The 27500-nt window shown below is 45.0% G+C and overlaps 3 protein-coding genes across 3 annotated transcripts in view; 1 reads left to right on the top strand and 2 right to left on the bottom strand.

Moving 5' to 3' along the window:
* Positions 1-6558, bottom strand: part of gareml (GRB2 associated, regulator of MAPK1-like) — a gene marked incomplete at both ends in the record, with an annotated part of 19593 nt that extends 13035 nt beyond the window's left edge. The window contains one exon of the mRNA XM_080860661.1: positions 6447-6558. Coding sequence (XP_080716787.1) covers positions 6447-6558 — 112 coding nt within the window. The remainder of the gene's footprint in view (positions 1-6446) is intronic.
* Positions 6559-9387: 2829 nt separating this feature from the next.
* Positions 9388-23317, bottom strand: rab10 (RAB10, member RAS oncogene family). Its single transcript, XM_080832270.1, has 6 exons — positions 22626-23317; positions 15499-15559; positions 14630-14768; positions 13683-13772; positions 12438-12539; positions 9388-10335 (listed from the first exon to the last, which is right to left on the bottom strand). Exons 1-6 carry the CDS (start codon positions 22750-22752, stop codon positions 10249-10251), a joined length of 606 nt encoding a protein of 201 aa, XP_080688396.1. The 5' UTR covers positions 22753-23317; the 3' UTR covers positions 9388-10248.
* Positions 23318-26423: 3106 nt separating this feature from the next.
* The window catches only part of kif3ca (kinesin family member 3Ca), a gene marked incomplete at its 5' end in the record, with an annotated part of 16439 nt that continues 15362 nt past the window's right edge, over positions 26424-27500 (top strand). The window contains one exon of the mRNA XM_080857585.1: positions 26424-27500. This exon is cut by the window's right edge and continues 351 nt beyond it. Within this exon, the coding sequence (XP_080713711.1) occupies positions 26424-27500 (1077 nt within the window).

Here is a 27500-nt window from a genome sequence, read left to right as displayed (position 1 = left end):
AACACTCTCACACACACACCTCTGCAAGAGAGATTTCCCCCAGCACAGACAGCAGTGATAACACAGAGTCTACACAGAGCCTGGATTGCCTGAGTCCGGAAACATTTTCTGTTCTGTTCCAGGCTGAGGTTGCCAGGCAGGGTTTTGGGCGTTCACGTGGGCCAATGACATCATCGGGTTAGAAAGTGTGCGGATTAGGCGTCCACACGAACACGGATCCGCTGGCGGGTTGGAATCTACCCACTCTGGAGACCGGATTCAAAAGGTTACGGAATTAGTGAAACAACCCAACGGGTTCGTGTGGACGAGAGGCCGATCGGACAACATTTCTTTCCGGACTCATGCAATCCAGGTTCCAAGTGGACTCAGACTATTAGACGTCACTAGACTATTATTACTCACAGACCCCTGTGTTGCACAGTGAGGCCGAGATGTTGCTTAAGATGAGAGGAATTAAATGTCCATTTGGACACTCTCCCAGAGTATCTTTCTCAGGAAACACAAACACTGACTCTTCTATCTCTAATCGTCTGCTGTTATTGGGGAGAACAGACACCACGGAAATGAGCGTCTCCATGGAGATGAGTTTCACCAGGGAGATTGGGCCCCTTGTAGTATCACACGGCGATCTGGATCTGCCAGCCAAGTGTGTGGTTGTGTCCACACACACACACACACACACACACACACACACTAACAAACACAAACATACACACCCATCCAATAGTGAAAGAGTTGAAGAAATAGCTGTTGTGACAAAGAGTTGCTGGTGTAGATGACATACTTATTGAATAAGTGTATGAAGAATGACACACTTGTAGTATCTCTTACTGACATCTCTCTAATTCAATTACAACTAAGCAAAAAATCAGGTCATCTTACCAACCAGACATGATGTTACACCTGTGAAATCTTACTTACTATACAGTGGCATGCAAATGTTTTGGGCACCCCTGGTCAAAATTTCAGTTACTGTGAATAGCTAAGCAATAAAAAAAGAAGACCTAACTTCCAAAAGGCATGAAGTTAAAGATGGCATATTTCTTTAACATTTTCTTTTCATGTCCATATTTTAGGACCATTATTCTGTCATAGAAAAGCACCCTCTCTTCATCTTTAACTTTATACAGCCAGTGTGATGTTTGCTTCCTTAATGTGCTGGTGTTTAATTTAATCTATTCTTCCCCGTGCCACTGGCTGCAAAACAAGCCCAAAGCAAATTCTGCACCCTTTCTTCTCTAAACATACCTTTGCTCGTTGCGAACAAAAGATTATATTTCTATAACTTCATCAGTCTATTGGATTTATTTGCCAAATACACGTAGGCTTTAGGCTTGTTTAGATGATCTTTGGGAAACTTCTGTAGGTCGTATTTGTGCAGGTGTCACTACACATCAGAACAGTGCACCACCACTCCAGAATCTTCCTGAAGGTCTTTTGCAGTCAAACGCGGGCTTTGATTTGCCATTATTATTAGAATTGTCTTGGTCTTCCAGACCTTAATGTGACTTCCATGGTTCCTGTTAACTGCCATTTCTTAACTCCATTACCAACCGAGGAAACGGCAACCTGAGAACGCTTTGCTATCTCCTTATAGCCTTTACTTGTTTTGTGGGCATCTATTATTTTAGAGTAGCCCATAGCTGCTGATATTTGTATTTATAAAGCTTTGAAATGTCCTCCTTATTGTTGAACAAGCCATAGCCCCATCAAGCTAATTAAGCTCTGACACCTTTGTAAAAGTTATCTGAGATCATCTCTTGGGGAGCTCCTTTATCTTTTTTTCACTCTAAAATTGTACAAAACAAAAACTGCTTAATTGCTTGCTAATTGCTTAAATGTTGAAAAGAATGTTTCATCTTTTACATTTTTGCCTTTTGGAGATCAGTTCATCTTAACTATTCACAATAATAATAATAAGTAAATGTGTAACTGCTGGCTAAAAACTGTCAGTAAACTATCTCTAAAGACAATCAACAACACTGACAGTTCATTAACAGAAGGAACAAGGCCAATTACGCCGGCTAACAAGCAGTAGAATCTGGTTTGACTTCCAGCCAAAGCAGGATTCTTTTCTAAGTTGCTTTGGACAAAAGCATCTGCTACATGTGTGACCTTTATAAATCAGTTATATCCTAACATAACTTAACATAACCTGCAGGGTTGGAACAGGGCAGCCCTAAGCTGAAGATACTGTAAGGTTCTGGATGCAAAAGAAAAACCCAGAAGTACAAAGTATAGGAAACAGCATGGATCATTTAAATTCTTCTCTCACAACAGCAGTTACAGGCCATAGCAATATGACTTCATGCTCATTTCAAAAGCCCTGTTATGGTTCATAGGGAAGGGGCTGAGGGATTTCAAAGATGAGAAAATGAAGGGATGAATGAACAGAAAAGGAGATGAAGAAAGGAAGAAAGAGGAGGACTGTGAGAGATAGGGGAGGGAGAGAGAGAAAGCAAGAGAGACAGAGAGAGGGGGAATTGATCAGGTATTTAAAGCACACTCCATTTATGTGGCTCAGCAAACAGGAGCTTTTAGGGAGGAAGCAAATCTCTGATCACACACTCACACACACACACACACACACACACACACACACACACACACACACACACACACACACACACTCACTCTCTCACACACATACACACACACACACTCACTCTCACACTCAATCTCCTGGGGACCCCAGACAGACATACACAAACACCCACACATGCACACACATGTATAACACACACACTTAGAAGAGAATCCAGTGCACTCATCTCAACAGATAAAGAGAGACTGACAAAGTCAAGCATATATCTCTGGAAGTGTAAGCCAACTGTGTGTAATTATGTGCTGCCGCATATTGACACACTGTGTGTCCCACCTACACACTCAGAGTCCATACCATACCAATTACACAATGCTGTACGACAACCCATAATAGTGCCACCCAGATAGCCTGCAATTACACACACACACACACACACACACACACACACGCGCGCGCGCGCACGCACACACACACACACACACACACACACACACACACACACACACACACACACACACACACACACACACACACACACACACACACACACACACACACACACACACACACACACACACACACACACACACACACACACACACACACACACACACACACACACACACACACACATGCACGCACTCACACACAAAGATACATGATATACTGTTCTTTAAGCAGTTTTAAGATTGTGTAGGAATCGTACAAAAAAAGACACACACATTTATGATTTTAACCACAGACAGATAAAGATATACTGACAGAAACAGGGCCTATGAGTGTCTCTGTCTGCATATATGTATACCGATGGTGACTGTGTTTATGCATGTAAATGTGCTATAACTGTGTGGTCGCAACTATGGACACCCATTTGTTGTGTATGTTAGGGAGGGGATGTGTATTTTCAACTCTGCATGTGTGCGTGTGTGCGTGTGTGCGTGTGTGCGCGCGTGTGTGTGTGTGTGTGTGTGTGTGTGAGAGTGAGAGAGAGTCTACTGAAGTGTGACGAGCAGGACTCTGATCTCCGGATGAGGAGACATGCTGCCCTGTCAGAAACAGGCAGGGGGTTGAGGAGCCTCACTGCTGATGAAAAGCAATCTGGTCTCTACACACCAGCCCATCTCTCTCACTCCCTCTCCCACTTCCTCTCTCTCTCCACATTTGTCCCTAATCCCTCTCTTTCTCTCTTACCCTCTAGTTCCTACTTTCCCTCTCTTCTGTCTATCTCTGGCATCTCTGTCATGTCTCTCTCCCACTCCCTCTCTCTCTCTCTCTCTCTCTCTCTCTCTCCCTCTCCCTTTCTCTCCCTCTCTCACTCTCTTCCACTCAGTTGTCCACTCTCTCTCTCTCTCTTTCTTGTCTCAGTCCACTCTCTCTCTCTCTCCTGTCTCAGTCCACTCTCTCTCTCTCTCTCTCTCCTGTCTCAGTCCACTCTCTCTCTCTCTCTCCTGTCTCAGTCCACTCTCTCTCTCTCTCTCTCTCTCTCCTGTCTCAGTCCACTCTCTCTCTCTCTCTCTCTCCTGTCTCAGTCCACTCTCTCTCTCTCTCTCTCCTGTCTCAGTCCACTCTCTCTCTCTCTCTCTCTCTCCTGTCTCAGTCCACTCTCTCTCTCTCTCTCTCTCCTGTCTCAGTCCACTCTCTCTCTCTCTCTCTCTCTCCTGTCTCAGTCCACTCTCTCTCTCTCTCTCTCTCTCCTGTCTCAGTCCACTCTCTCTCTCTCTCTCTCCTGTCTCAGTCCACTCTCTCTCTCTCTCTCTCTCTCCTGTCTCAGTCCACTCTCTCTCTCTCTCTTTCCTGTCTCAGTCCACTCTCTCTCTCTCTTTCCTGTCTCAGTCCACTCTCTCTCTCTCTCTCTCCTGTCTCAGTCCACTCTCTCTCTCTCTCTCTCTCTCTCTCCTGTCTCAGTCCACTCTCTCTCTCTCTCTCTCCTGTCTCAGTCCACTCTCTCTCTCTCTCTCTCCTGTCTCAGTCCACTCTCTCTCTCTCTCTTTCCTGTCTCAGTCCACTCTCTCTCTCTCTTTCCTGTCTCAGTCCACTCTCTCTCTCTCTTTCCTGTCTCAGTCCACTCTCTCTATCTCTCTCTCTCCTGTCTCAGTCCACTCTCTCTCTCTCTCTCTCTCTCCTGTCTCAGTCCACTCTCTCTCTCTCTCTTTCCTGTCTCAGTCCACTCTCTCTCTCTCTTTCCTGTCTCAGTCCACTCTCTCTCTCTCTTTCCTGTCTCAGTCCACTCTCTCTCTCTCTCTCTCTCCTGTCTCAGTCCACTCTCTCTCTCTCTCTCTCTCTCCTGTCTCAGTCCACTCTCTCTCTCTCTCTCCTGTCTCAGTCAACTCTCTCGCGCTCTCTTCCACTCAGTGGTCCACTCTCTCTCTCTCTTTCCTGTCTGAGTAGATCCGCTCTCTCTCTCTCACTCAGGCTGTTGAAATGGTCTGAGAAAGCTGAAGCGCCTCAGTGGACTGAGTTCAACCAGATCAAAGGTCAGGGGTTAACCGAAAAGCCACAAGCATTGGGTCAAAGTAAAGGAAATGTGTGTGTATACATGTGCGTGTGTGTGTGTGTGTGTGTGTGTGTGTGTGTGTGTGTGTGTGTGTGTGTGTGTGTGTGTGTGTGTGTGTGTGTGTGTGTGTGTGTATGTGCAAATACATGTGTGTCTGTCACTTGAGGGCATGATGCTTGAACCTCCCCACTAATCGTCATTAATTCTCCTCTCTCCTGTGGAGTTATATTACAGAGGTCAGCATGCTGACTGTAAGCCTTTACCACTGTTGATGAACACACAAACACACACACACACACACACACACCTATAACATTACTATTACTAACTTATAGCATTACTAGGCTACTAATTAACTTATTGTCTTTGAAAGGAAATCCATCAGTCTGTTCTTAGCCTACTTTAACTAGGCCTGCTAAAGACCCTCCTCTCAAACATTTAACCTGTAGAGCACCTGGCTATCAACACAAGAACTTTTTTAAATAAAGATGTACATTTAAAGTAAGTTCACAGTTGACTATCAGTTTGACATAATTCAAAGAGACGGTGATTAGTTCAGCTGTTAAGCGCTATTGGTGCTCTTCTGAATGACCACTGTCAGAATCATGACGTGGAAAGAGTGGCTGGTGGAGCAAGACAGAGCACTTCGTATGTGGATCCATGAAGCCATCAAAGACGTCCCTCCGGACAGCGCATCCGTAATCACCGCTTCCTCGCCAACCATAAACTACTAGCCTATTCTCTGTCGCTTCAGAAAATGAACTGCGGGACTTTGTGATGTGATATTCGTCATCCCAGTCCTGACGTGTGGTTTGTAAAGTGGTGAAAGTAGATTATGTAGCTATGAGGTAAAACATGGCTATCTTGGCTAGGACATATTTTTAAAAGACACCGATGTTATTAAGTCTCAGTTTGTCCTCTTGGATGAGGAAACAATGTGTCAAACTTGAATGTTTCTTCTCGCTACGATGGTTAGTATTCAGGACACTCGGTGGCCGATTACAACATTACCATATGAAAAGCGCTGGAGCACTTTTGGAATACAACAGACACTTTGTCGTCCAGTGCCAACTCCGAAATAAATGTTTCTCTCCACAACAACAACAACTAAATCTGTCAAAATTCAAATGAACAGTAGTTTGCAACTAAGCGATTAAAAGCAAACAGTAAAATAGGTGGACATGATTAAGCTCGTCCTTGCAGTGTTGCGCTGATGGCTGGAAAACGATGTCAACCCAAGAGAGTGAGAGGAATCTAAATTTGGCTTTGCTTTGACAGATTGACTTTGGCACATACAAGCAGGTTCACAGAAAATCGTCCACTCAATTATCTAACCATGTGACATTTAGGTCATAGAGACTCCAGACATTAAAAAGTTGTGAAAGTGTATCATCCTAATTTACCCACCTTGATTGAGTCTCACAAGCGTCGGCAGTCTGAATTTGCTGACCACCAGGTCCAGCGGCAGCGCCACGGCGCTCCAAGAGATGTCGGAAATGCTCGCCGAAAACTTCTCCATCTTCTCCTCTTCATATTTGAGTCAGAGCCGCGCAGACAGTTGGTAACGGTGACAAGCAAACTCCTCTTGATGTATGGGGGGCGAAGATGCCGTCGACTCTCGCCATGTTGAGGGAGTGAGTAAGCTGTGTGCTATAGCAACGCAGTAGAGCCGCGCGCTCTTTGGGACACCGCTCTAGCGCCACCCTGCTCAGGCGCACAACGAATAACTGACCGAACGCTGCGCGTCTACATGAAATGTTGCAATCTTTCACTTGCTATTAGACACTTCTCGCCCCATTTATCGGCAGAATTTGTCATCATGGATAATGATTTCATTGGCCCAAGTTAAGTCCTGATATAAAAGTTTTGTTGACTTCTGTCAGTAGAGGTAGTAGCCCTCGAGGTTAGGCTGTAAACGCTGATATGTCAGTGTATTTTGGAAACCTGTATGTTAGGGTAGCCTACTGCTAACCAACGATTGTGTCCATGTGGTCCAAGTAGGAGAGGCGAGCACCGGTTCTTAGTCACCAGTGTGTCAGAGGCCAGTGTTTGCTTTATTCTATCCCGCTTGTGGGTTTCCACCCACACGACCCTTTCCTCGTTGAGAGTCCTATCTAGATGCTTAAACCGAAAGACATCCGTATCCCAGTTTCCGAAGGCAGCCTGCCACTGGTATGGTAACCTGAGGGGCTGGCTGGAGCTGAGGATGTTCATGACAGACTTGCAGTGAAGAAAGATGAAAGGCAGAACAACGGATGTTGAGGCTATTGGATAATTTGAATAAGATATGGATCTACAGGGCCTGTAATTCTGAATTGGGATTGTCTCTCTGGTTACGATGTTTCTGTGTCGTTCTGATACTCCATTAAACTTGTATATTTCTCTCAGCTCTTCTTTAATTAATTTTCTATAGCAGTTAAGGAGATATACAAGTGAGGTTTCTAAGAGAAGAGTAACATCGGACGCTTCCCCAATGCCCTTATAATTTCAGGTTCAGGATGGTTCCTACCCAACGCCCTCCCCTGGACCGCTCACAAAGTTGCACACATGTAGTAATGTAACTGGCCACATGATGGCAGTAACTGTTCATGTTTTCGTACGCGTCTTATCATCCAATGTCTTATGTACATACTTATATACAGTTCCTGTCAATTGTTGTGGTGATTGACGAAATACGGTAGTTCCAATAAGGGTCCCACCAGACTCCCCAGATAAGGAATTTTGCAACCACGTGTTGACAAGTATGTATCCAATAATTCCACTTCAGTTTTTAGACAGTCTCATGTTAGCCAGCTGGTGTTCTTGTGTATTCCAGTGATGCAGAACACATGAGGAAGTTGCTCACTAAAACCTATGGGGAATTCCCATGGGACAAAGGTAAAACTGAACCCTGGATGTTGGAGACCTGTCTGTTCTTATGACAATCAGACGGCAGGACCACCACTGTCCCTTAACCATGAGAAGAGTCTGCCTCTGTAAGTATCTACGTTTAGTGACCATATGAAAAATCAAATGGACATAAAGGTGTGAAGTCACCTGGTTACTCTAGGAAGAAACATGGGTTGCAGAAAGCAGAAACATGAATTAATCTCACAAGCTAACCCTATGTGATCACCAAACAGGATATAGTACAAATCCCCCACCACCACCAGCGAGGCTTTTTAGGAATCGTGTTGCCACTTGAGAAGTGTTACATGTTGCCCCACTCACTCCCACACTGGACATTTCTACTTGTCTCACTAGGCGGCCATTAGGGGTTTGTCCTTGGTCAAGTGCATAAATGCTGGGAATAGAATCAGTCATACAAATTTCAGGGACTTTTTTTAACAGTTAATAATATTCAGAATGGTTATACACAGGTCTTCACCCAGTTTCTCTACAGAGAAAATACCCTAAGTTCCGGACTGAAATGTCCCCTCCTCTTTGAATTCCCCCAATCTGGTGTGTGTGTATGTGCATGTGCCTTACGTTGTGTGCATTGTGTCGTTGTGTACAGTGCTCACTTGCCACCAAGGGTGCGGTCTGACTAGCAGAATTCCATGCCTTTGAAGTGAATCAAGTCTTGGGAGCGTCACTTTCACCACATTTAAACAAGTATTGACTAGATTTGATTTTGTGCAAAAGAGGGGAGCTGCACCTTAGCTGCAATCCTCCAATCCCAGAAACGAAAACCGTTCACTTTGTGGCTGTACCAGCGTATAGACAGAGGGTGTTTGTGTTGCTCTGTCTAGAACGGAGGACAATAAAAGCACAACCATTTTTAACTTAAACAAGCTTATTTTTAATGGATCTGCAAAATCGTTTGAATTTCCAAAGAGAATGCCCTCCCCCTTTCTCCCATGAACCCCCATTCCCATATCAGAGATCTCTCTCTCTTCATTTTAAAACGTTTGCAAAGTAGGTGCCATCCCCGGTCAAGAGAACGGACCAGGCAAACTTACAAAAGGTCTCCGACCAAAAGACAATTGAGCATGCAGGGTAAAATAAAATAAAATAAGGGGGGGGGGGGGGGGGGTTAACAAAACACACACAAAAAAGGTTCATGTCAATAAATTCAGAACCATAACAAAAAGAAAAAAAGATTTTTAAAAAAAATACAGATTAATAAGGTGTACTCAATTATAATGCCATTCTCTTAGGTGGAGCTGGAGAAATTCAAACGCTTCTGCGCCGTTGCAGTGTGCTCCAGAACAGGAGTCCTGGATTGGTGTTAAGTGGGGTGTGTGTTTGTGTTACAGGAAAGAAGGTGAAAGGTGGGGTGAGGTTGGGGGTGGACACCCCCAGTGGGTGGATGGGTTTGGGGGGTTCGGGATTGGGATGGGTGGGTGTATTTTTTTATGGGGGGGGGGGGGGGGGGGGGCGCTCCCTGTAAGGCACCAGACGAAAGAGACCCCAACTGGAGGGGGAAGGACAGAGGCACCCCCGAATTTCACCTACAGCTCAACGCAAACATCACTACTGTACAAAAGTAACCAATGTGTTAAATCTTACTAATCGTCATTAATATCATTTCATAACCTCTGTGTCATACTATTTTTAGACCAATGGGGTTGGGGGGGGGGGGGGGGTCCTTAGGGGGAGTCCTTGGCAGGAGTCTCGCTTTTAATACAAAATAAGAAAAAGCGCATACTCTCGCTGACACACACACACACTAACAAATAAACAAAAACAAAAAAAAAATGTAGTGGTGAGTAGGGAGTCTTTTTTTTTTTTCTTTCTTATTTGATGGTTTAAAATAAAAGACAAGGAACATGACGTGATTCCTATTTTTTTTTTTTTATCTACACAGCCTTTCCTTTTGAGGAATAAAAATCAGATCGTCAGCGAGCAGTCATGAAAAGAGCAGGAGGGGTGTTAGAGAAGTGGTTTATTTCCAGAGAAAGACAGAATGACACAGAGAGAGATGGAGAGAGAGAGAGAGAGAGAGAGAGAGAAAGAGAGAAAGAAAGAGAGAGAGAGAACAGGTGAGTAGGCAGATAAACAAATGAGAGCAAAGGATTTGGGGGAGAGGTGTTAGAGGGAAGTGAGAAAAGTGAATGAGAGAGAAGAGATAGAAAGAGAGTGTGTGTGTGTGTGTGAGGTGCATGTGAACGTCAGTGAGTGCGCGCCTATGTTGTGTGTGTATGTGTTTATTTGTTTGTGTGTGTGTGTGTGTTTATTTGTGTGTGTGCGCTTGTGCGTGTGCGCATGTGAGTCTATGTGAGGTTGTTCAGCTGCAGCACTTGCTCTTCCATCCCGTCACACCACCTCCACTGCTGATATCCACATTTTCACTGTTGGGCTCTTTTACAGGCGTCTGCAACGCAACAAAACACACAAAATCTTTTACACACACACACTAAATGGAAAAACATCGGACACAACTCTTGCAAAAATATGCGCTATTGTCGGTCCTTGTAAAGACATATCATACAGTACCTTGCGTAAGTATTCACCCCCTTGGATGTTTTACCCTTTTATGGCTTTTATAAATCAGTCATGGTCAATATAAGTTGGCTTTTTGGACAAAAAAATTCACAAAATAGCTCTCTTTAATGTCAAAGTGAAAATATATTTCTACACAGTTATGTAAATTAAATACAAATATGTAATGAAAATAAGTGCTTGCATAAGTATTCACCCCCTTTATCACCCCCTTTATATAGACTCACCTAATTCAACAGAGGTCCAGCCAATTGGTGCTAGAAGTCTCACAATTAGTGATATGGGGATCAGTGTGCAGTAAATGTGTCTCAAGTGATTGTAGTATAACGACACCTGTGTCTGGAAGGTCCATTCACTGGTCAGTATTCAGTAATCAGTATTACTGGCTATTGTTAAACCATTAAGACCCAAGATCACTCTAAGCAACTCAGAGAAAAGGTTGTTGAAAAGTATAAGTCAGGGGAAGGATACAAAAAAATGTCCAAGGCACTAAACATCCCCTGGAATTCTGTTAAATCCACCATCAAGAAATGGATGGATTGTGGCACATGTGTAAATCTGCCTAGATCAGGCCGTCCTCACAAACTGAGGGGCCGTTCAAGAAGGAGACTAGTAAGATAGGCCACCAATAGACCTATGACTACTCTGAAGAAGTTTCAAGCTTCAGCAGTTGAGATTGGAGAAACTCTGCATACCACCACTGTTGCCTTGGTTCTTCACCAATCTAAGCTTTATGGAAGAGAGCCACTGTTGAAAAAAAGGATCGACTACAGTTCGCCAAAAGGCATGTGGAAGTCTCCATGGTCAAGTGGAAGAAGGTTCTGTGGTTTGATGAGACCAAAGTGGAGCATTTTTTCAACAGTGGCTCTCTTCAATGAAGCTTTGATTGGTGAAGAACCAAGGCAACAGTGGTGGTATGCAGAGTCTCTCCCATACCAGCTGCTGAAGCTTGAAACTTTTTCAGAGTAGTCATAGGTGTCTTGGTGGCCTCTCTTACTAGTTTCCTTCTTGCATGGTCACTCGGTTTGTAAGGACGGCCTGATCTAGGCAGATTTACACATGTGCCATATTCCTTCCATTTCTTGATGATGGATTGAACAGAGTTTCAGGGGATGTTAAGTGCCTTGGACATTTTTTTGTATCCTTCCCCTGACCTGTACTTTTCAATAACCTTTTCTCTGAGTTTCTTAGGGTGATCTGTGGTCTTCATGGTGTAACAGTAGCCAGGAATACTGATTACTGAATACTGACCAGTGAATAGACCTTCCAGACACAGGTGTCGTTATACTACAATCACTTGAGACACATTTACTGCACACTGATCCCCATATCACTAATTGTGAGACTTCTAGCACCAATTGGCTGGACCTCTGTTGAATTAGGTCAGTCTATATAAAGGGGGTGATAAAGGGGGTGAATACTTATGCAATCACTTATTTTCATTACATATTTGTATTTAATTTACATAACTGTGTAGAAATATATTTTCACTTTGACATTAAAGAGAGCTATTTTGTGAATTTTTTTGTCCAAAAAGCCAACTTATATTGACCATGACTGATTTATAAAAGCCATAAAAGGGTAAAACATCCAAGGGGGTGAATACTTACGCAAGGTACTGTATCTATCATACCAGCAGACATAGTTATTCCAATAGAGATATTTCAACGTTCCAAAGACTCAACCCAGTGATTATTGCGCTTGCTGTATTGCTGACACTTGCCATATCAGTGGTCTGTATTTTACCATAGAAATACAGTGATCTTGACTAAGTATATTCAAATTATTCTAATGCATGTTACTTAAATATGTAGTAAGTGGCAGGTTTGGGTGATTTTTCTATACATCAAGAAGAAATATAAGTAAGAGCCTATTGATGTCGCTGTAATTGTGTTACTGGACATATACAAACACACCTGTATGCAGAGGTTGTGACTATGACCCCCCCCCCCCCACACACACACACACACACACCTTTCTGAGGATGTCTTCTGCTAACGTGAGGAATGCCTTCTCGATGTTGATGTTCGCTTTTGCACTCGTTTCGAAAAACCGGATACCATGCTCCCTGGCAATCTACAGAGAGAGAGAGAGAGAGAGAGAGACACACAGACACAGGGAGGTCAGGTCTATAATAAGCACAGTTGCACTGTGTGCTATCTGTGGCTGGGAATGAAGATGAGATGCAGTGTGTGTGTGTGTGTGTGTGTGTGTGTCTGTGTGTCAGAATCTGAATGAAAGTCTGAAAGCTGTGTTGGAACTCTTTCTTGATCACACACACAAAAGGCATACATTGAAACACAAACAAGCCCTGTTCCTGATTGACAGTGTTACGCAGACAAAACTGAGGGACACAAGTGATGTCCCTGATCGGCCTCTTTCAACTGTCCAGGGCTGGGAACCCCCCCCCCCCCCCCCCCACCACACACACACACACACACACACACACACACACACAAAGGAACAAGGTTTGTCTCCAGATCTACCACTCCAATGTGAACAGGTTTTAGTGTTTATTTTGTGATTGTCTCTAGATCCCACACGTTCAGTCACACATAAAACAATCCTTCAAATCCTTCTTTCCACAGCCCCACAACCCAGAACAGCATCAATAAAGGCCTCCTGATACTCCCTACCAAATCATTCCTCTGATACTACCTACACAATCATATGCTACATTGTATGAATTTCTAGAGTGCAAAAAAACTGAATCAAGGTCATCGTTTGGGTTGCAAAAGGCAATTTATAACATTCAGGAGCTCAAAACTGAGACTGCAACACGGAATAACTGCTGTGAAGTAGTTTTATAGAGACTGTGATGCGTCTCATAGGAGTGTGTTTGTGTGTGTGTGTGTGTGTGTGTGTGTGTGTCCAGAGAGAACATGAGAGGTGTCCAGGATTAGATTTCCACTTGGAGTAATTGTGTGTTCCGTGTGGTAGTTTCACAACCTTCACACTTGACCCCGGACAAACAGCTCGTGTTTGTAAACACTCTTTATTCATGTGCCTGAACTTAAACCGAACAGCGACGCTCGCTAACATACACACTGAAATGGAGAAGGGGGACAGAGAAGGTAAGACAGTTCATTGCCCTTTGTCCTCATAACAGTATTTAAACACTGCCGCAACGAGAGAACTCGTAAGCTATCACCCATGAACAAGTTCAGACAGTGACAGACACACAAAACACACTCACACACAATCACAGTGTGACCTCACCTGTTCGCCCTTCGCCTTTGGTACGATCCGCTTGTCCTCCATGTCACACTTGTTGCCTAGCAGCATTCTCTCAACGTCTTCATTTGCATGCTGAGGAGAAAAGGGAAGCGGTTTCAGTCTCGTCGTTATCATAATTACGTGGACGTCCGACTTACAGGAACAAACACCAGGACTTCCAAACCACATCTCCACATTTCTCTCACTTAATCACTTTCTTTTTGTGAAGGGCATAACAAGTAACTTTACTGATCGAAATTGCATTCAATCACCAAAACAACCTTTTTCTTAAGACTTCAAATGGACTCTCAACATCGCTTTCAAACTCCATATGAGGTTCAAGGACTTTCAGTGCGGTCAAGAACACACACTCATTCAGCGGCTCCAGGTAACCGGGATGGTTTCTTTATTGTGAGACCTTCACAGTCAACACCCTTATTGGATTTAAATTAACTTCTTTTAGCTTGAAGTGTGCACAAACAATTAGATGGCATCCTCAAATTCAATATCATGGCATAGTCATGTAAAGGAAAGCAAAACAGATTCAATTCATGATATCTGCCATTTAGTTTAGGCCTTAGACAATCTCATGGTAATTTGAGAACAGCCTTCACAGCACATCACCACCAAGTCCACAGCCAAAACACATCAGTTGGTAAGCTGAGGAACTTTTACCAATGCCAACTATGTTGATGTTGTTGTTGTTGTTGTTGATGATGGTGGTGGTGGTGGTGTCTCCAAGTAAACGCTGTGAGGTAGATAGCTCAATAGTTTACAGCTAAAATGTTTAAAGCAAAACGGTTTAAACTGTTTTGAGGACAATGCCTACAGTGACAGTGAGAAACCCAGGACACGTGTGGTTACTCCGATAAGACTGGGGTTGATGAAAGACTACAGATCCCACACTGCACTGGTCTGTAAGGCCCAGGTCCAGACCCGTCAGCGCTCACCTCGTCGATGTTCCGCAGCCACTTGCTGATGTTCTCAAAGCTCTTGGCGTTGCTGATGTCGTACACCAGCATGATGCCCATGGCGCCTCTGTAGTAGGAGGTGGTGATGGTATGGAACCTCTCCTGGCCCGCCGTGTCCCTGGAAACAAACAGGCAAACAACACGTAAACAACAACACGTAAACAACAACTCCAACTACATTCTCAATACACAAAAAAAGAGGACTTGGCAGAGAAAAGCCGGCCGTTATCCTGCGTTTATTCTCAACCTTTGTATAAACACACTCGTTTTAAGCGAGAAAGGGAAGTGTGTGAGAAAGCGACAGGAATAAACTCATGGATACGGAGAGCAGCCTTGCCAAGATCAAGGGGTACTCCGGACACCCAGCAGAGAACACGAGGGAGTGTGACAGCCATGTTTTTTCATAACAGTCAGCAGATCTGACAGGTGATGACCTCACTTCACAATTTTTACTGTCTGTGTGTGCTTGCTTGCTTGTGTGTGTGTGTGTGTGTGTGCTCGGTCTGTGGTGCAGAGTGAATGTTTGTGTTTGGGGTAAGCCCATCTGACAGCTGCTCTCCCACAGCAGGGCTCAGAGAGACTTCCATGCCCCAGGCCAGTGTTCCAGGAACATATCATTACATCTTAAACCAACGACACCGTCTTTAAAGACAGGGGGTTTAGGACGTAGGAAGTGAATCAGTGCTTAGTGCCTTTAAGCAACCAAACACCTAATGAATGATACATTGTGAAAAATTAAGCATGTGTATTTAGCCATTCGCTACGGCAGAGGCAGTCATCAAACTCAGCAAAAACAGTCAGAGGAGATGGTCATAATATATGTCCTTTTCAGGCAGCATTGGACTCACCATATCTGTAACTTGATCTTCTTTCCTTGTAATTCAACTGTTTTGATCTTAAAATCGATGCCTGGAAAACAAGACAAGAAGCAGAGAGCTGTTAGACAATCTGTCAGTGTGAGTGATCTCTGTGTGTGTGTGAGTTACAGAGAAAGAAACCGATTTGGAGGGAGACACTGAGATAGGGCATGGTCAGTGTAAACAGGTTGGCATCACAGAACTGACTGGCAGCAGCGAGAGAGATAGAGTATTGGTGTTAAGTAGGAGTGGGCCTAATAGGCTATTGTACGTCGGGCAGGTGACTCACACAGGCCGCCTCTGCCACACCCAACACACTCAAGAGCCAGGGAAGTTTAAGCCCGATACACAGTGCCTACCTAAGGACATGGCGTTGTGTCAGAAACATGGTACTGCTTACACCATCATGAAATCTGTCTCCAATTAGAGTTTCGCTGTCAATAATTATAGTAAACTACGCCGATACTAGCACCAGCACTGTACTCTTATGACCCGAGTGACTGGAGGGCACCGACAGGTAACAGGCTACGAGTGACTGTGGCTAGGTGGAGTGTGTGTGTGTGTGTGGTGAAGTGGAGTGTGGTAGTTTTGGTGGTGCTGAAGCTGGTTTGTCTTCATGCGGTGGTTTTGGTGGAGACTAGCTAGTTCTGACTCTGGTCATGCTGCTGCCGCTGGAGACTGGCACCGTTGGCATCTCAGCTCAGCCTGACTAGATGCCGCAGACTCCACTTCCTGCTCACTGACGGCCGACACAGTAGCGCCTTTGACAAGCGGGAGGCAGACCAAGTGTCTCTGTGTGTGTGTACGAGAGAGAGAGAGAGTGTGTGTGTGTGTGTGTACGAGAGAGAGACTAAGTGTGTGTGTGTGTGTGTGTACGAGAGCGAGACTGTGTGTGTGTGTGTGTGTGTGTGTGTGTGTGTGTGTGTGTGCGCAAGTGTCATCCTTCAGCTGGAGAACAATAGTGTGTGCTTTCTATTGCATTCAGATCAGATGAGAATATTATGCGGAGTCATACAGAAGTCAGGTTGTTTGTGTGTGTGTGTGTGTGTGTGTGTGTGTGTGTGTGTGTGTAGGGTACCACTAAAGCTCAATCACTCAGACAGAAAACCTGAAGCCCATGACCTAAACAGCAAATAACAGTGGTTCTGACTCACATTGCGCTCCTCAGGAATCAATCCCATGACGTTAGTGACACTGTCACACTTTTCTGAACATTAAACTACACAGACGCCTCTTGTAGGCAACATCATATTTGCCTACAATTACCCACAATTTCAGCATACTACATTAGCCATACTGGCTTATTCAAACTATTCTCCATTGCATAGGCTTAAGTAAATATTTGCTACACTGTCCACAGAGCACGCTAAATGCTTCCTACATTACCCAGCATCCTTTAGGCTACACTGAGTTTTTCTACATGACTGGGCTCCCCATTGGCCATCAGCCCCCATTGGTTACAGTCCTCTCGCTTTCTGTCCAGAGTCCAGGGCCTCACTAGGTGTGGTTACCAGAAATTGAACAGCAGAAAATCAAAATCAGTTTACAAAAGAGTGACTCACCCTTACACAACAATTGAGTGCAAGCCACACCAAGCACAGAGAGGCTAAGAGACAGAGAGAGAGAGAGAGAGAGAGAGAGAGAGAGAGAGAGAGAGAGAGAGAGAGAGAGAGAGAGAGAGAGAGAGAGAGAGAGAGAGAGAGAGAGAGAGAGAGAGAGAGAGAGAGAGAGAGGGGGGGGGGACAAAAAAGGGGGGAAAGGGCAGCAGAAGGAGAGCGATATAGAGGCCAGATGAGCTCAGCGGGGAGAAGGAATCAAGATGTTTGACTCTCCACTCCGCTTACAGAGTGGGGAGAACGGCCAGCTGCTTGAGCAATTGGAGAAACCAGGGCTGCGGTTCCCAAGCGCTTTGTTGCTATGACACAGTGTTAGGGGGTAGGCGAAGACAATTATGAGCATCGCATCACCCAGAACCAGAAATCTCAGTCTGGGACTCACAGCTCTGTTTAGGCACACAACCCCTCAACAGCTGTCCAAGCAGAATACAGAAAGCCCTTGGTAGGGACCAAGACCTCCAAATGGAGTGTAGATGTTGGGGAACTTTGGGATGGCATCCAGCACCACTTCTGCGACATTTGACCTACGACGACCAATCATCGTTGGTTTCCCATTATTCCCTCTTCAGCAAGAACGTGAGCCGAGCCCAACGCTAATTAGGCATTGGTGTTCATTTCAAAAGAAGCTAACAGGCTCTCTGGTCGAACAACCTGAGACTGAACACCAACGGAACCTTGGTTTGTCCGAGGCAGTGTTGAGTTCCTCAGACTGGCATTGGGGAAGTTAAAGAGCAACAACTGAGCAGTATAGTCAGAAATAATTCACATTCCTCTGGTCAGAAGGAGATGGATTTCTGCTAAGTCTTCCGGCAGTTCATTCAGTTCTGACACACTTAAGGTTGTGACGTGGCTTTACTTGAGTGATTCCCATTAAACATGCGCAAATAAGTGAAATGACATGATAAGTGAAATGATAACTCTTTGTATTAACCTATAGTTATCAGAGAAATGTGCCTGCAGTGGTTTGGACTTGATGGAAAAAGATTAAAGATAAGTATCCATTATGAAGATCCTGTAACATCAGAGAAAAGACAAGTCAGGAAGGATCTCTCATCAAGAAGGCTGTCAAAGGACAGAGCTGAAGAAGCAGTTCAAGAGAGAGTGGGAGATGTGACTGGCCAAACTGAACTTAACCTAACTTGTGTAACCTACAGTGTTCCCAACAGACGGTGCTATCCACTGAAAAGCCTGTCCTCTGGACGGAGAGTTTCTCAATGGTCTACTTTGCAGAAACACTTTGCTCTGGGTGTACATGGCGATCCCTCCCCTCTCGCTCTGAACGGAACCATTCCTCAGGGTGAGGTCACACAGTGCAAGAGCCATAGCTGAAACCTGAGCTGTTCACACACGCACACACACACACACACACACACACACACACACACACACAGGAATGGAACAGAGGATAGCAGAGAATTTAGAAGGCCAATCATAACTCAACCCATGAGCCTCTGGTGCTCCAAAGGGAGGAAGCAGCCATTTTGCAGGAACTGGTCAGGGGCCATCAGCTTACACACGTACTTTCTCTCACACACACACACTCACACACACACACACACACACACGCTTCTCATTTGTTCCTCTCAAAATGTTAGCTTCTAGTCTGGATGGCCAACAAGTCCTGTCGTAAGCAAGCCACCGAACAAGTTTCGCTCCCCCTCCCTTACTGTTCGCTGATAGCAAGAGCCTTCTTCCAAACATCAAGAGCACAACTCCAAATCATGAACCCCTGCGTTTCAGGTCTGACCGGACCGTGACCTAAGTTGACAACACATGGGCTAGGGTCCTGACGGTCTGCAAGCATTTTCCTCTTGAAGAGCCATTCTTCTGAGGCTGACAGTTGGTGTGAGAGGGAGGGAAACTGCATGATGGTAAACACATTCCACCTCTCTTTTACACACAGGCCTATAATGCTGAGGGCACAGCAGGGGGGGGGACGGGACGGGACAGGAAGTTCTTCAAGAGAGCTGCTACACAGGATGTGCACGGGCCTAGAGACTGTGGGATGGCCCGGAGAGACAGTGCCGTGGGGTGGCCATTCAGCCGGTCCGCAGATTTTCACCAAACTGTTCCTAGAATAGTTGAACATACTGGGGCTCAGTTTAGTAGTATACGAGTGGTTGTGTTTTTTTTTTTACTGTAAGGAGTTAATTGGCAGGGGTGGCATATATCAGGTCCGTGTGTGCCATGTAGACATGACACACAAACCTGTTGATTTCACAGATGAACACCTGAATCAACATGATTGATAAAAGATCACTGGTTGATAAACTTGCCCGCCAAATGACGCCTTTGACATGGGCGGAAAAAAAGAAAAGGAAAAAGGTCCTGGCTAGGCAGAACATGTGCCAGGGTTTATGACACAGCATTCTGACCGCAGACCAGCATCCGCCCTGGTCCACTAACCCTTGTGCGCTGGCACCACAGCCCTTCAACATGAGAATCTCTGAGCATATCCCACAGAAGTCTCCTTCTATTTCCCTCTCTTCCCATTCATGCCAACCACATCCCCTTCTTCCATTCACTCGCCCACTTGAGGGCAAACAGGAGAGAGAGAGACGTGTGGGCTGAATGATGTCAGTAAGCGTCCAGACGGCACAATTAGAAGGAGGCTTGCCTCTGGATGTGGAGCTCTTTGGTCCGGTTAGATTCATTAATCAATCTCACTGTAATAACTGTCTCATTTCAACATGACAGGTAATTGGTCTGATACTGCGACAGAAGGGTGTGGTGGCCCTAACGCAAGACAGCCAATCATTCCTGGCCTTTTCTGTCAACGGTGCTCAAACGTACCCTTCTTACAGGGCACCTTAAACACCCTCACTCACAGTACAGAATGTAGGGTTACCACCTCTTTCAGTACACCGTCAGTCTGACACACAAGCATACTCACACAACATGCACCGACATGCTCACCGACATAGCTCAACATGAGTAAATACATCAATATGATGGCGGGGGGAGGGGGCCTGGTTTGAGCTCAGCCTTTCTACTATGGACTGCTTGGTGACTGTAGGTCTGGTCTTCCTCCGGTGACCAGCAGAGATGAGCAGGTACGTCGACATCTGAAGCATCAGTGGCTGTGGGATGGGCTCTGTCCTGCCCTGCCGTGACCTGCCAGGCATTCCAGAATTCCAGGATCTTGTTTTTGTGATCAAGATCTGAAATTCCCAGCATTTCTAGATCCCTTAAGCAGGTCAGGAGATATTCTGTTCCCATTGCAATCACATGTGTGTGTGACCACTGGAATTAGTGCGTTCGATGACAGCTCTACACACACACACACACAACTATGCAGGAACAGTCACAGGCACACACATGATCTATGGTGTCTATACGGTGAAGCCAGAAACAGGCGAGAGGAGACAAGAGTGGAGAGTGGAGCTGGCTCCGGCCTTCCTGTGGAAAGTTGAGCTGCCGTGAGGATCCGAAGGGGAGTTTCCGGTGAGTATTTTAAGAAGCTGAGCAACTGCAGCTGCATTCTCCATGTGTGAGCAAAGGTATGAACGCTGTGTCAACCAAAGAGGAGAGTGGGGAGGGGGGAAAGGGAGATGGAGAAACCATTGAGAGAGGAGAGAGAGAGAGAGAGAGAGAGAGAAAGAGAGCAGTTAGCTCAATGGGAACATTGGGTTAGGTCAAGGATGAAAAAACGAGAAGGAGAAGGTGAGAATGCCACAGCGGAGAGAGAAAGTACTCTTAATGTCGTCTGCCCTTTGCCTCAATCACTCCATGATGCAGGTCCAAATCTAAACCATGGTCTGATTTCAAACTCAATCACCATGACAGCCTCTGGTTCCGTCACCCTGGCAACAATTGCGCCTGGCCCTAACATATAGAAGATGCCGCCCACCATTTCTAACCAGTACTGCAATGGTAAGTCCGCTACTAGTTTCAACGGAGTGTCACACTGATATGGGGAAACACCAGGACGATCATACTCATAGGTCAAGAGATTCCTGACCATCGTATCGTCTTTTCAACACAATAACATCAAGGGATGACCAACCTGACACATTTTGACATTGTGGCCTAATCAAAAATTGCCTTGCCAGAACAGAACCACACAACATAAAAAGAACACATCACCAAACTGGTAGGATCAGACTGATGAACAGAAGTCAGAGGACTACCAACAGTAAACTCATCTAAAAACAATGTTCAGGGACACTATACTCAGAAGAAATGACAAACAAAAAATCATAAAAGTACATAAACGATGGCAGACACCCACAGGTCAGTGGGGAAATAAACTATCCTCTACATGCTGCTGTAATGCTCTTAACCACACAAATATACGTGTCATACACAGAATAACTAACCTAACCTACTAACTAACCTAACCTATGAATCCTACAAATAACGAGAATTGAAACAACCCCCCCTCCAAAAGCCAAGCCCACCCAATCTAATTCACTGCACAGAAACGCATCTACCAAGTTGTGTCGTTCGGTCATCATGGCATAGCCTACATTCTCACAGAAATGTTTTCAAAACAGACTGACAGGGATCCTTCTTTCGGTGTTAAGCAATCATGAGACTGGTATGATCGTAGTTAGCGCATGCGCCAAAGCGAGTATAATGACGCCAAGCTGATGAATTGTTTATTATGGTTTTTGACAAACGCACTGTCAATCACGACAGTTCCTCACACAATCATGGGGTTCCAAATATTGCTAACGACGGCAAATGGAGTAGTTAGCCAGTCTTGGGTGTTTATTTCGTGTTTACAATTAGGTCTATTCAACTTGACAGTGCAACCAGAGGGCTAGCAAGGCCCTAGTAAGGCTGCGAACTTGGCAAGTAATAGCTAACGTTAGCCAGTTAGCCAGAATAGTGGCTAACACTTATGGCAACATTAGCTAGCTAAATCGCTGCATCAAACTTCAGGTTTTGTTTGATTAATGTTAGAGGGTGTCTCTTAATGTCATTATCTTTACTGCGTGGTTTAAGCTTAGCGATATACATACATGTACATATTTTAGCTCGAAAGTTTTATTCTTAACAACACTTTAGGTTACACGGTATTTAGCGAAGCTAACGTTCCCTGAATCGTTAATGAAACATCCGTCATGGGTACATTTCACAGAGATTTAGCTAAATAGCTAACGTTAGCTAGCTAGACACCAAAACTAGCTGGCTAGCTAGTTATGTTGCAAATGCAGATTCATTCGGAGCTGACCACAGTGGTAACATGACTAATAGTTAGTTTGAGCAGTGGATTGAGTCAAACATTATGTGTTTGCGATCTTAACTGTCAAATGTTAAAACTAGTCATCAAGAAGGTCCACAGTTTGCAAACTTGAGAGGAAACCGGGCCTCTTTGTTAGCACGCCAGTGGCAACCTTGTTTGCATACCAATTGTTAACATTATATGGCCGATGTACCGGCCGATTTGGTGGAGATGGGCAAAGCGAAATGTTGTTCGGAAGAGTACAGTGGTAACGGGAAAGGCATATAACTGTAAGCCATCTTGCCAAAGCACACAGGGCCCGGTAAACTCACCTATGGTGGAGATGAAGGTGGTGTTGAACGCGTCGTCGGAGAAGCGGAACAGCACGCATGTCTTCCCTACACCAGAATCTCCGATCAGGAGAAGCTTGAATAGCAGATCGTATGTTTTCTTCGCCATTTATATAAAAAATGTAAATTTACTAATGTTACTATGTCAAAATCCACGTCTGAGACCAAGTCAGCAATCGCCACTCTACCAACTCGAACAAACAGCTTGATAAATTTGTAAAAATCCTTGTTGATATCTAGCCAGCTAGCCCGCCTTACCAGGTTTCAATCAATACCATAGCACTTCAGTGAAGGGTGTTGATGATGAAAGCTTGCTAGCTAGCTCACGGTGATACCCACAGCCGTGCGGTTGGCCTGCCCTGTTGTCTAAAAGGGTACTGGATTTTCCTCTTCTATGAGATATCCCCTTTTCCACTCTTCCTTTCTCCCACACAGTCGGGACAAAATGGCTCCCCTCAACCCGACTTACTCTTTCTTCAAACTACAAGCGAGCTAATTTAAATTCTTGGCATACCCCTTCATTCCAGTTACTCTGGATTGGCAGTCCAAGAGAGTAAAAGGGTTTCGGAAATTATATTTTTGGAGAATAAACAGCCTTATTATCCCGATTATATTTTCCGAATTATTTGAAACCGATACACAGACGACCGCCGTCGCCTTCGAATGGACCCACCAAGGCGACACCCTAGTTTATTGACACGCCTCTTTCCCGCCTTCAATATCATACACTCACATGTGATTGGTTTGTGTTACTGCTTTTCAAACGTAGCTCTGCTGTTCAGTAGAAAGTTGGTCAACCGACAAGGGCCAAGAGGGTGTTTCTGACGTTACAGTATGTAAGGAGCAAATGTTACTCAGAGTCCGATCCGGACATGTCGGCTCCTATATCCTATTGGCTGTTGTGCTCTTTGATTAGTGACTGAGCTGTGTGGCAGTGGCACTGCGTTACCAGAATACGCTGCTAGAACACTTTCAGCTTGTATTGTTCTGCTTGTATTGAGTCACGGTTTTGCCGACTAATGTGGTGAGGAATACGCTTGGCTAACATCTGAGTCTAATTGAGTGATGTCATCGGGCAGTAATGTAGGCTAGGCTATGACACGGGTGTGACATGGATTAAGTTGTAGCCTATCCTACAAGAGCGTCTTATGAAATAATGCCAAAGTGTCACTGAGAACTGAGAATCCATGTGCAACCTGTCCTTATTGAGTTAAAACGGGTTTCAGTGTATCCAACTTGTAGCTATTCACAATCTATGTGTGTGGGGCCTGTGGGCCAATAATAATAGGCATTTTACAATTGTAAGTGCTTTCCATGAGCAATACAAATCAGATACATGATTCATTCAACAATGACCAGCGCTTGAGTTAGCAGCATAATATGCTACCCTCTTACATTCAGAGAAAGAGAGTGAGGCTAGCCAACAAAATGGGTGTGGCAAAAGAGATAGGCCTGCACTTGCAAGTCTTTACTGAACATCTGGTTTGGCTGATAGCTCTGAGAGGTCCACAGATGTTTTAAGCTACAGCCCAGGCCCAATAGTGAAAGAATGCATTAAATGGTCTTTAAAAAAAAAGAAGTAATCATTTAGGCGCCAACTCATTGTCGCAATAAATATTGTTGCAGTCTCCTCTTACGCAGCCTGGTTAAGCTTAGCTCTTACCCAAGTCTACTGTATTCTGTCTTTGTACCTGCAACACTATGGCTGAATCAACACCAGTACAGGCAGGTCATGTGTTTTGCTGTTAGAGGGAAAATACTGTATTGTACAGTCAAACTCAAATATTGATGCACATGGCAAAAAGTAAACTATATCCTCTATCAAGGAGATTCCAACTCATGGCAAGATAGCTAAGCTGAGTCCCTTGATTCTTTGGTGCCAGATCTTCTAACAATTTGGCTTTGCGATTCACTGGTACACTCAGGTGCCTGATGAGTGAAAGTGCCTGATTTGGGTTTGTTTTTACTTCTTCTGGTGCAGATTTATTGGTTAAGCTCTGTTATTTATGGCCTAACATTAGGCCAAGTATTCATAAAAACACTGCCTCAGTGTTACATCCGTTCCACATCAATGTAGGTGGTTGTTTCTGTCTTCAGTCTTAATTCACAGTGAGACAGAAAAGTAAACATCTTTATTGCATAATCCATTGGCATTAATAGTGATCTATATTTTGTCTCTGTTAAATTGCTAGAGATGTAAGCAACTCTATGCAGTTGTGGAAAGCAAGGTCCCCACCTGATCCTTCTGCAAACAAACTGCCCTTCATTTGAGCAGAGTAGTGTAAACGATAGGCCTTCAGAACATTACATTTCCATTATAATACTTTGTTATCTGTGTCAAATATGTTTGTATAACAGCAATCATGTTGTCCTAGTTGAATTTCAAATGAAAGAATGTAATCTGTGTCATCAGGTAACCCATTCCCCACTGCTCAAGGATTGGTTGTCCAACCCCATCATTTATTTAATTTCAGGTCATGATCCCAGCAGCAAGGATCTGTTGCGACATAGTTATATTACAATCAAGCTACAAATTGCATTCTATCAATTCATTCTATATTTGTGGCAACCTACTGTTTACACGGTCATTTGACTAAAACCTGATTTTCTGAAATGGTATTTGGATGTAGACATCTGGAGGCTCTTTATGTACAAAAAGCATTTGTGATGCTTACACAAAATCCTTGTTCAAACAGTCAATGCCTAGCCTTATTTTCCTAAAGGCCACACAAACATCCTCGCAGTCAAACCTGTGTTTACTGCAAGGGTGTTATAGTCTGCTTATTATCAGCGATTTGTGAAAATCTTTCATTCTGCAATTGAGTTCACGACCGGGTGTCCTGTGAAGCTTATTGAGGTGCGATGCTGCCCTCTGGTGGTAAAATGAAACTGACGCGAAGTAACATAACTTCTAAATTTGACCAGTAGATGGTGTCGTTGAATAATATTTTACCATGCTCTTTCGCCAATTTGGATTATTTACGCTATTAAAGGTATCTTAGTAATAGGTGGACAAGCTCATCGAAGCGTTAGCATTTTATAAACCACAAAAATAGTTTGTTCGATTTTTATAAACCACATAAACAGTTTAAGCTGGATATGATAGCTTGAAAGGGAGTAGTAAAAATAATGCATGTTTCTCTTAGGCTAAGGTTTTATTTGCAGTTGCTGAATCTAGTGTCAGTGTAGGCTAATATAAAGAACATCTAAATTCGACGGGCACCGGATTGGTTTGCCAAAGCCGAGTAGTGATTGGTGACCACAAGGGCAATTAAGACTCAATTTCCCATGGTACACCGATGGTCCGTCTGCAGTGATGTAGAGGGGGTTTGCATGAGACAACGTAAAGTGTGCGTATGCGTGCGGGTTGAGTTGTGTCTATGTGTGATCTAGCTCTCATTGGGGCACGGAGCCGCCGCATCCCACATCGCAGTGGCAAGAGCAGCTGCATCGCCGACTCGGGCTGGGCTGCAGCGGCAGATAGGCGTCACCGACATGCACGGACTATCACTTGACTGCTTGTGAAACGCGATCTAAAGGGGATTTACAAGCGACAACGTGTGTATGATTTCATTCATTCGTTACTGTCTGCGGCTAGCGCTTTCTTTTGTTTTTAAAATTTCCGCAGCGGAGATTCACCAAGGGGAGAGCAAATATGCTTACAGTAGGCACAGCAAATACAGTCTTCCATCGCGTGATGCCTTATGACAGCTGATTTTATTAATCTTGGCCACAAGGTTTCAGACTTTTGTTGTTGACACCCCGGAATCAAAGAAGAAAATGTCCAAAACGAAGAATTGTGAGACGGTGAAGGTGGTGGTACGGTGCCGTCCGCTCAGCCAAAAGGAGGAGGCGGCTGCTTATGAGAACGTCGTTGACATGGATGTAAAATTGGGACAGCTCGCGCTGCGGAACCCCCGGGCCGCTCCGGCCGAGCTCCTCAAATCCTTCACTTTCGACGCAGTCTATGATGCGAGATCAAAGCAAAGTGATCTGTATGACGAGACGGTAAGGCCACTCATAGACTCCGTTCTAGAAGGTTTCAATGGCACGATCTTCGCTTATGGCCAGACTGGCACTGGGAAGACATACACAATGCAAGGCCAGTGGCAGGACCCAGAGAAACGCGGCATCATCCCCAACTCATTCGAACACATCTTCACACATATTTCTCGCTCCCAGAACCAGCAGTACTTGGTGCGCGCCTCCTACCTAGAGATATACCAGGAAGAGATCCGGGACCTTCTCGTCAAGGACCACAGCCGCAAACTGGAGCTGAAGGAGAACCCGGACTCAGGTGTCTACATCCGTGACTTGTCCTCTTTCGTTACAAAGAATGTCAAAGAGATCGAGCACGTAATGAACGTGGGCAACCAGACGCGCTCCATTGGTTTCACAAACATGAATGAACACAGCTCCCGCTCGCATGCCATCTTTCTCATCACGGTGGAGTGCAGCCAGATGGGGCCTGATGGTCAGAACCACATCCGGGTTGGCAGGCTCAACCTGGTGGACCTGGCGGGCAGCGAGCGACAAGCCAAGACCGGCGTCCGGGGAGAGCGCTTGAAGGAGGCCACCAAGATCAACCTGTCATTGTCAGCGCTGGGAAACGTCATCTCAGCGCTAGTTGATGGGCGCAGTTCACATGTCCCTTACCGCGACTCCAAACTAACGAGGCTGCTTCAGGACTCCTTGGGCGGCAACGCCAAAACCCTGATGGTGGCCACCCTCGGGCCGGCTGCCTACAACTATGAGGAGAGCCTCAGCACTCTACGCTACGCCAACCGCGCTAAAAACATCCGCAACAAGCCGCGCGTCAACGAGGACCCCAAAGATGCTCTTCTTCGGGAATTCCAG

This window comes from Sprattus sprattus, assembly GCF_963457725.1.
Source record: "Sprattus sprattus genome assembly, chromosome: 2".
NCBI classification, from domain to species: Eukaryota; Metazoa; Chordata; class Actinopteri; order Clupeiformes; family Clupeidae; genus Sprattus; species Sprattus sprattus.
Note: the sequence above shows the minus strand (reverse complement) of the source record. Positions and strands in the feature narration are given on the sequence as shown.

What these genes read in the sequence shown, in the direction of transcription:
- rab10 (XM_080832270.1), bottom strand. Translation starts at nt 22,752, where the DNA reads ATGGCGAAGAAAACATACGATCTGCTATTCAAGCTTCTCCTGATCGGA. An exon ending in CACCTTCATCTCCACCATAG is followed by an intron (nt 15,560 to 22,625) that starts GTGAGTTTACCG and finishes CTTGTTTTCCAG; the next exon opens with GCATCGATTTTAAGATCAAA. An exon ending in CAAAGGCGAAGGGCGAACAG is followed by an intron (nt 12,540 to 13,682) that starts GTGAGGTCACAC and finishes CTCTCTCTGTAG; the next exon opens with ATTGCCAGGGAGCATGGTAT.